Source organism: Chanodichthys erythropterus, chromosome 17, assembly GCF_024489055.1.
Source record: "Chanodichthys erythropterus isolate Z2021 chromosome 17, ASM2448905v1, whole genome shotgun sequence".
NCBI classification, from domain to species: domain Eukaryota; kingdom Metazoa; phylum Chordata; class Actinopteri; order Cypriniformes; family Xenocyprididae; genus Chanodichthys; species Chanodichthys erythropterus.
Window position 1 is genome coordinate 36,688,809 of NC_090237.1, and position 9,678 is coordinate 36,698,486.

The 9,678-nt window shown below is 38.4% G+C and overlaps 1 protein-coding gene across 1 annotated transcript in view; it reads right to left on the bottom strand.

The window, feature by feature from the left end:
* Positions 1-6,631, bottom strand: part of LOC137004844 (interferon-induced GTP-binding protein Mx3-like) — a 32,939-nt gene extending 26,308 nt beyond the window's left edge. The window contains exons 1-7 of the mRNA XM_067365502.1: positions 6,581-6,631; positions 6,373-6,429; positions 5,845-6,053; positions 3,258-3,392; positions 1,436-1,590; positions 854-992; positions 542-740 (exon numbers count right to left, since the gene is read on the bottom strand). Of these exons, the coding sequence (XP_067221603.1) occupies positions 542-740; positions 854-992; positions 1,436-1,590; positions 3,258-3,392; positions 5,845-6,053; positions 6,373-6,429; positions 6,581-6,615 (929 nt within the window). The 5' untranslated portion in view covers positions 6,616-6,631. The remainder of the gene's footprint in view (positions 1-541; positions 741-853; positions 993-1,435; positions 1,591-3,257; positions 3,393-5,844; positions 6,054-6,372; positions 6,430-6,580) is intronic.
* Positions 6,632-9,678: the final 3,047 nt, after the last annotated feature.

The window sequence follows — 9,678 nt, forward strand, 5'->3', positions numbered from 1 at the left end:
CGTGTTGTCATTTCAAGAATCCGATAAATACGAGGTGACGTGAACGCAGCATAAGCTCCAACCCTAATCAAACACACCTGAACCAGCTAATCAAGGTCTTTAGGATTAGTAGAAAGTTATAGGCAAGTGAGTTTTTATCAGGGATGGAGATAAACTCTGCAGGACACTGGCCCTCCAGGACCGGAGTTGTCCATCCCTGCTGTATTTGATGACACATTAGTGACTGTGATTTCGACTTTAGTGAAAGTTACATTATTGTGCCATTAGATGGCGGCAAAGACAGTCTTTATGAGTGAATAAGTAGCAAAAACTTTGGACATTGTTTTTACTTTAAACACCACCTTATAAGACGCAACCGACAACCCAGCCAGCACACCAATGTTGGGCCAAATGGGTTTCACCTGGGCTAACTACGGCCCAGCCAGTTTTGTCCTCAGTTTCCATGTACATGGGTTAGCCCAGATAAAATGAAAACTAAGTGTGCACACTATAGGTTGCAGCATTCGCAGATTTACAGTTATATTATGGATTCAATAATTACCTGAAATAACGGTGGTTCCTAAAAAACTTCTTTTCCATCTCCATGGCTTCATCAAGAGAGATTTTGTTATTGATGTCACTCTGACCACGGCATCGCACAATAATGTAGCCCTTGCTGAGAGGAATGACTTTGCCCTGGACAATGTTCAAAACATCAATCTCAGCTCCTCTGTCAATAAGGTCTGGTTTTGTGAGAATTGCTAACCCATGCATTAAAAAAAAAGAGAGCGAGATAAAAGTTAGGATAAGTATGAATCATGATGCTACAGGTAGGCCTAAAAAGATATATTATAGAAAAAAAAAGTTGGCAAACCAAGAGTTCTGTATCCCTCGGGGTCTACATCTCGTGCCATTCTTAGTGCTTCTGTTGTTGCTATGTCAACATTGCAGGGAACAACAGCTAAAATTATGGTTTCACTTTTGGCAATATATTTCAGTATCAAGTTTTTGATCTAAAAAATAAAAGGTAAAATGTGAGAATCCATGAAACACCATAGAACCCCATTATATATATTAAAAAAAAAAAATATATATATATATATATATATATATATATATATATATATATATATATATATATATATATATATGTGTGTGTGTGTAGTAAAATCCAACAATTTGGAATGGCATGCATAGATGAATATCTGCATATGTATTATGATTTTTTATATCTCTTTTAACTCATGTTGACTTTAAATTCCATCTGTCAGCTACAAATGGACTACACAGGGCATGACAACAAGTGTTGATTGGATTCACTGACTTCAAATTGAATGCAACGTATATTTTTGCATGTGCAAATTACAGCTTAAATGCCTGGTAACAAAAATGTTTAAGAATTAACATGCTTTCAAACAGCCATTTAGATTTTTGTGTAAACATGATATTTGCTCACCTGATCACCAATATCCTCAGGTTGATCATGTACAGGTACACGGGTTATACCAGGTAGATCAATCAGAGTGAGGTCACACACATCGGGAGATGAAATTTCCAAAGTAATGAGTTCTTCACAGATTCCAACTGTATTTCCAGCAAGCTCATTTTGAGCTGTTGATTGAATGAATGAATGAATGAGGCATTTATATAGCGCTTTCCTGTGTACAACTGTACACCCAAAGCGCTTTACAATCATATCAGGGGTCTCTCCACAACCACCACCAGTGTTGAATACACATGCAAGGATTTCAACAGACACACAAAAGCCTAAACCTTATGAATTCCACCTCTGTACTGTAGGGATATGTGCCATTCACAACTGAATAGAGAATACCATTTAAATAATTAATAGTTTTAATGCATTTTAAATATTATTACAATTTAAACTAATATATTTAAAATTGAATTTGTTTCTGTGATATTAAAACAGAATTCACAGCAGTGTCAATTTAAAATAGTTCTTTTAATTTGTAATAATATTTCACAATTGCACAACAAATGCAGCCTTGGTAAGTTCTTGGGGACTTCTTTCAGAAACATTAATAAATTAATAAATAATATAAATAAATTTGACCACTAGTGTAAATTGTTACATTTCTTTGAATTTATACCTCTTCAACATAGTTACTGTTGAGTGGCTAATTTAATTCATGTTCATCAATACAAAAGGGAACCAGAAAATCTGTAATTCTTAATTTTTCACAGCCCTGTTGGACACAAGCAGAATATTATATCACATTGTACAAATTTATATAAAAACACCTCATTATACAATAGTTCGGTTTCTCATGAATTTAGGATGGGTTATCTTTAAAGTGGAAATGAAGCTGTCCATCACATTAACATTAGTAAATGGATTTCCACTGTAAACAAAAATTATATAACAAACATAATAAACTTAACCATTTAAAAGAAAAACAGGTGTTTGTTATAGCTTTTGTAGCAAGAGCGCTACCATCTTGCAATAATGCAACCTGTGATGTCACGAGGTTGGTTGTCTTTTCTGAGTTTAACAGATACAATAGTAGAGAGACAGTTAAAGACAGACAGTGGAGGACAGACAGTGAAAGATGGAAACTGAACAGCTACATGGCATCAGAAGAAAAAAGGGAGGCCGATATTGCATTGCTCCTGGTTGTAAAAATTAGTTTTACAATGCTAATGCAAAGGAAACGTGCAACTGCAGTTGAAATGGAGAACAGTACTGCTTCACTTCCTGAAACACATTCAGACACAAATGCCCACTGCCTCGAGATTTCCATAGTTATAGTTGGATATAAAATATGTTGGCAAAATGTCATTCTACAACATACATCAAATATTAAATATTTTTTACCATGACCCCACGTTTACCAATCCGGACTTTGGATAATCTCCAAAATTATCCCTAATCCCATCATCTTCATTGCCATCATTCATTTTTCGTTTTTTCCCATCTTTTTACTTTTTTTAATTGATTGATTGCTATCCATACAATAATGTTTTTAACCAACTTTTCCTTCACTGCTGGAGTCCTCAGCTGTTGGTTTGTTTGTTTTTTTTTAATAATTTTTATCAGCCCAGAAATGCCTTGCAAATAGCACTGGAGCCTTCTGTTGGTCATCTGCTCGGTTACAGATATTATGAGTTTATCAATTGCTAGTAATGATTACAACAACTAAGTAAAAAAATCAAAGAACAGAATCGGAAATATAATAATCTTGGAAATCCATTTACTAATTAATGTTAAATTGACTGACTGCTTCATTTCCACGTTAAGGGTTTCTGTCCATACTCACCTTTTCTAACAAGGTTATCCACTTTTAATGGGTCATAAAAGGTCTCTTTGTGACCACTGTAAGAAATGGTCGCTGACCACGGTCCAGTTTTGGTCTTCCTCAATTTCAACTCAAGAGGACAACGAGTGACAATACCTTAAAAAAATAAATAAATAAAAGTCAATTGATATAGGATTTTTTATATAGTTTATCTGCATTAAATATATTTGTGCAGTACAGAACTGCTTAAACACGACAGAACATATAGGGAACACCTATGCATGAACTGGTGTCTGAAGCACACGTGGAAAATATCAATCTTATTTGGCCGAGAAGATGGTCAGGTCATGTAATGTAAATGCATAATAAAGACCATAAATAGACACCGGAAAAGCTGGCCAGGTTCTGAAGGAAGACACTTCAAGCATGAAAGAAGTATGGCAAGATGATGCAGCACTCTAATACCTAGACCACCAAACTGTGTGCCTCATAGGCCAAAGAGATTGCATCCACAATACAGTAAGATAAATACTGTTTAGAAATGGCAGAACCCATGTTTTTGCCTTCAAAACAGACATAATTGTTCAGATTTACGCCATGAACTTGAGAAGGCCTTAAGGATGACCAGATAAAACTTTAACAAGTCCAGGACCAGTCTAAAGCCTTGGGTATACTTTTTAATGTACGCGCACAGTCAAATGCACAGCCTTGCAAAGTATACTTCATTTGACTTATACGCATACACAGGCGTTCGACGCATGCACAGTTTTGAGCAAACTCTCACCAAGAATTACAACCCATGTAAACATCTTTGTATTCTTTCATGCTAGAGTTGTACAAATGAGGGTACCTTCTAATCTCTTCACACAATCTCTCGTCTATGTAGGCCTCCATTGTCACAGTAGCTTGCGTGCGTACAGGTCTGTTCTTTTTATGTTTTTTTTTTTTTTTTTGACTACCTTGTGTATTGACGTCCCCAGGGCACGGTTGCCACCTTGTGGATAAACTAATTGCTGCACAAAAAAATAAAAAATTAAATGTGCATGTGCGACCTGTACATACAAGTAGGCACGGTTACAAAAATCTGAAGGTGTGCTTACAGTTCACACATACTCTTCTGATGACAAAATTCACGTCACGCGCACTGTATGCTGACCCTTGCATACGCATAAATTTGAACTATGCTTTGGGCTTAAGTCTACTCCAGACAAAAAGGACAGCTGATAAAGGCTGCAAGTCTCCTACTCTTTTAAGTGAAGTTAGAGCTAGTAAAAGAGCCATTTTAAGCCATTCAAAAGGAGCCCCAAACCTTCCAGCATTATAGAAAGATCCCAGGAAGGAACTCGTGGTCTGCAGATAGGCCTCAGCCATCTGACACCACAAGGGGATGTCTCCCTACTGAAGCACCACTGACCTGGGTAGCATTTCCCAAAAGCATAGTAAGCCTAAGTTGATCGTAGAACCATTGCCACCAATGGATCTACAATCAACTTCGGCTTATGATGCTTTTGGGAAACGCTACCCTGAACATGACAGGCAGAAATATCTTTCACATAAACCTTAAGAGTAGCTGAAATGCATTCCTGCAGAAATTCCAGAACAGAACCAATCAGACAGTGAACTGGATCAGCACATTTTTGTAAACACCAGGATACAATGAGAGACCATTTCAGTGCATAAAGTTCCCTCGTGGAGGAAGCTCTAGCATTCAAAATCGGTTGAGAGACCAGAATATACAAGCTGGTCCCCTTCAGTTGCCAGACCCACAACTTCAATAACTCAGGCCTGGAGTGAAGTATTGTGCCCACAGAAGGTCCCTTCTGGATGGAATCTCTCAAGGAAAGCCTTCCAGGAGAGATTTTTATCAGAGAACCACACTTGGCCAGTCAAAAAGAAGCAACTAGCAATAGACAGACTCCCTCCTGCCGGACTCTGGCTAGAACCCCCAGGAACTGAGGGATCAGTGGAAAGGCGTACAAACGCAGCCTTGAACACATTTGTACCATGGCATCCAGTCCTAGTGTAGCTGAAGGTCTGAGAGAAAACCAAAGGGGACAGTGGGTTGACTCCTCAAAGGCGAAATCCACTTACGCTCCAACGAATTTCTGCCAAATCAAAACTATCACCTGGTGATACTCTCAGCCTCTGCATCAACAGAGTATCATGTCCCATGTTCAAATGCCCTGAAATATAAATTGCTCTCAGGGAGAGCAGTCTGCTGTGAGCCCAGAATAACATAACACAATCAAAGACCTCCCTGGTCATTTATGTAAGAAACTACTGACATGTTGTCTACTGATACAGTACCCCCTTAGATCTGGGAATAAGTATTTGAGAGACAGAAATACAGCCTCCATCTCTAGGCAGTTTTTTGTGACAGAGATGTCAGCTTTCCCAGACCCATTGGAAAGGATGGTCAAAATCATCTGATAAATAAACAAATGTTAATCATATAAATGGGTTTCATTTTTCAACATTAATGAGTGTCAGCTTTTGGCAAAAATAATAATAGATGGGGACGTGGCAATAACATTTTGCACCATTGCAATAAATAATTCTGATAATTCTCATTTAGTTACAATGTGCTGAAATAATGTCAGATTCTTACCACTTCCTCGAGGTAAAGCCACCCCAGAGAGAGCCTCCAAAACAGAACTCTTTCCAGAACTCTGATCTCCCACCACTGCAATGGATGGTAGATCTATATCCTTATCAATGCCGATGAACCTCAGAGAGTCAATTAACTCAATCAAAGGCTGAACAGACTCAATGAAATGATTGTGGAATGCTCCATGAGTTTGTGATTCTGAAAATGAGCTTTATAATAATAATAATAAAAAAAAAACATTAAAACAGAGACATTATGTTTTGATCATTAATTAGATTATTTTTATTTATTTTTATTTACTAAGAGTCCAACACTGGTCATACAAGCATCACATAAGAATTCTTTTTTCTTTTTTTTTCTTTTCTTTTCTTTTCAAATATACTATTCTGTGGTCAAAATGATGTGATATAAATGTAATTTATAAGTTGGCATTTTATATATCTGATATACACACAATATTTTCATACTTAATTTGTAAACAATATCAGTAAAATCTATGCAAAAAAAAAAAAAAATGAAGCTGAATACCTCCCTTCGTCTTGGGAATCAGAGTCTATATTTTTGTCCAGGCCATCCATCATTTGCCTGAAAACGAATGAAGAATTCTAAACAGAGATTACTCTCTATTTACTTTGTTAAATGAAATAATTACGAGGAATATGGTACCTGCAATATGCCTAACATGTTTAGTCTAATCATGTTCGGCGCAGTAATGAAAAGACTGTTGTCTCCTTACCTTATGCTTGCGTTATGTGAGAAACAGTTCAACATCTGAAAGGCATATATACTGTAGACTTTGTTTCACACTATGTTCATTATTCATTAACAGACTGTACACCAATAAAACTAAAGTTCCTTGTTTGTAGATTGAATTATCATATATCTGGAGACAGGTTCAATCAGAACTAATTCATAGATAAATTCTTGACTTTGTCCTTGTCAAGTTTATCAAGGCAGTTATATGCTTGTCAATAAACCAGTCAAGATCATTTTCAGTTTTGTTTTGCTTCCTTTCATAATTTTCAGGTTATGGTGCCTATCCTTCAGATATTCTTCACAGTGTGTTCCTTGCTTATTTTGAATTTTTAAATTAATACATTAAAGGGTAGGTAACACACACAGATTCTATCAATCTCATGTTAATCTTGAGTACCTGTAGAGTAGTATTGCATTCTTCATACTGTGACACTGTCACATAAAATACATGGTTCACCACTCTATTTATTACAATGATTTGATGTATAATAGTTTTAATTGGTTTACATGTTTTTTATAGTCCATTTTATTCCTCTTAACTATTTAATGTGTGTATATCTTTAAATGTATATGGGTCTGCCTGTCATGTGACTGATCATATGACAGGAACCAGGAAGTAAACCAGTATAAAGGAGACAGCATGGCAAACAATTGAAATAGCAGCTAATCGAGCTAATAGCAGCTTGATTGTAATCTCCGTCTATACAAATTACGGTGAGTCATGTTTGGATGCCGATGTAGGTTCGCAAAGCCATGAGCATCAACAGTAGTGAAACATCCGCGATTGTTGATAGAAGATGTTCAAGATGCTTCGGAGCAGCACGGACTGATTCGGTAGGTGCTGCGGATCCACAGGTGCGTTTGTAGAGCATATGACTCCTTGCGCTTTTGAATCGTTCTCGCGGAGCTTTGAAGTCATGCGCCGATTGGTATGCGGGAAGCCGATGCATCTCAAACAAGCCTGGTGTGTTTGTGTTTGGCGCTACAGCACTAGCTTTGCTGTGAAATATGAGACGTCTCACTCAGTTTAATCTGACCCCATTTTAATTCATGTAAAATCTTCGTATTGGGCCGGTCGTTACATATGGTGGCCCGTATGGGGAACGTTTAAAGATTTTATACACTGTGTTGAGAAGAGTGTTTTAAGATGATGACAAATCCAATTAATGCTGCTTCTTTTAATACACCTGCTGGTTTTAATGATGAACTGGTTTTACATCATTGTGAATGTGTACAGCTTCTTGCTGAGGTGGCTGCTGTTTTAAAACTGGAGAAGGATTTTAAAGACTCTTTTAAAGACTGTTGAAAGTAATCTTAACTGTGAACTGTATTTTAGAGAGGCTGTGGATTTTAAATTTGAGGAAATGGAGGAATCTATAAAGGATGCCGTTGTGACAATAGAGAGAGAGGTCGTTGACTGTTTTTAGAGGAGAGACAAAAAATGGGTGAAACAGCTGGAACAGACAAAGGATCCAGGACCCGCCATCTCCTCTCCCACTGCGACGAGCAGCCCAGTGCCTCCCACGTCGACCCCTGGCTTTCGACCGACCAATGATCCCACTGCCTCAACCACTTCACGGACAGTCAACAGAGCAACCAATGGAGAATTCTGTGCCACCGTTAGAACTGGGCCAGACTTGGATAGCATCTTCTTCATCCTCCTCTTCTCCAGAGAGCAGCTCATCAGTGCACAGGGTGATGACGACACTCTCCAGAGACTTTCCATCTCTCCCTCTACTCCACTGACCGACGGGATCGAAGTGCGGGACCACCAAGGCGTGCTGTATCGTTGGATCCAGAAGGGGGGCAACAACTGCAAGATCCAGCTCGTTGTCCCCAAGGCCCTGATCCAGCAGACGATACAGCACTTCCATTGAAAGACCCCAGAGAGACACCATTGGTGGCTGAAGACCCTCCTGAGGATCCTGGAGGTTGCCTGGTGGCCCACGATCCGCAGCAACGTCTGGAGATTCGTCGGCGACTGCAAGTCGTGTGGGGTGGAGACCAGGGAGTGTGCTGTCATCAACCTCAGCATCAAACCACCTCATCACCATTCATCTTCAACATCATCCACCAAAGAGACCCACAAGCCGGATAGGAGGAAATTGCCAGGGGGAGTTGCATGCCAGGAAGGCTGGGTGCTTCAGGACCTTGGGAGGAATGGCGTCACCTACTATATGATTCCACCTCTCTCTAGTGTTCTTATAGATTCCTCCGGCAGACTAGTGCCTCTGTGGGAGGGCCTAGTTTTACCTAATTTATTACAAAGACATTTTAAGACACATTCGAGAGGATACCCACTACCTGGACAATGGCTGACAGTACCTTTTTTAAGGACTAGTTTTTTCCCCAAGGTGACGTAAGCTAAGGGGGGGGGGGGGACTATGTGACACTGTCACATAAAATACATGTTTTACCGGTCTATTTATTACAATGATTTGATGTATAATAGAGTTTTAATTAGTTTAGATGTTTTTTATAGTCCATTTTATTCCTCTTAACTATTTAATGTGTGTATGTCTTTAAATGTGTATGGGTCTGCCTGTCATGTGACTGATCACATGACAGGAACCAGGAAGTAAACCAGTATAAAGGAGGCAGCATGGCAAACAATCGGCCTCACTGTAAAAACACTAGCTGGATTGTGGAGTTATTTTTATGGACTTGCCTTTCCAGCCAATCACATCACTTTCCGTGGATTTTGTATATACACCGGTGGACACTTTCACATTGGGACTTTCAGCACGTTACTAAGACTCTTAAGGACTGTTTTATGGTATGGTGCAAATGGACTCATGGAAGTTTTTTTTTTTTTTTTATTGTGTTGTTTTAAGTTCCTTGTGAATATTGTAAATACATTTTATTTATTCATTTCTGTTGTCTGTATCTTTTTTTTTAAACACTCATAACTGCTCACACAGAATAATCTGACCCCAATTTTAATCAATGTAAAATCGACCTATTGTGCCGATCGTTACAATATCTCTGTAAATTCTTTAGTTTTATCATATTTATAAAAGGTAGATATGCTGTACCAAGTCTTTCTGAAAAAAGCCAAGCTCCAGGAGGCGTGCCGTG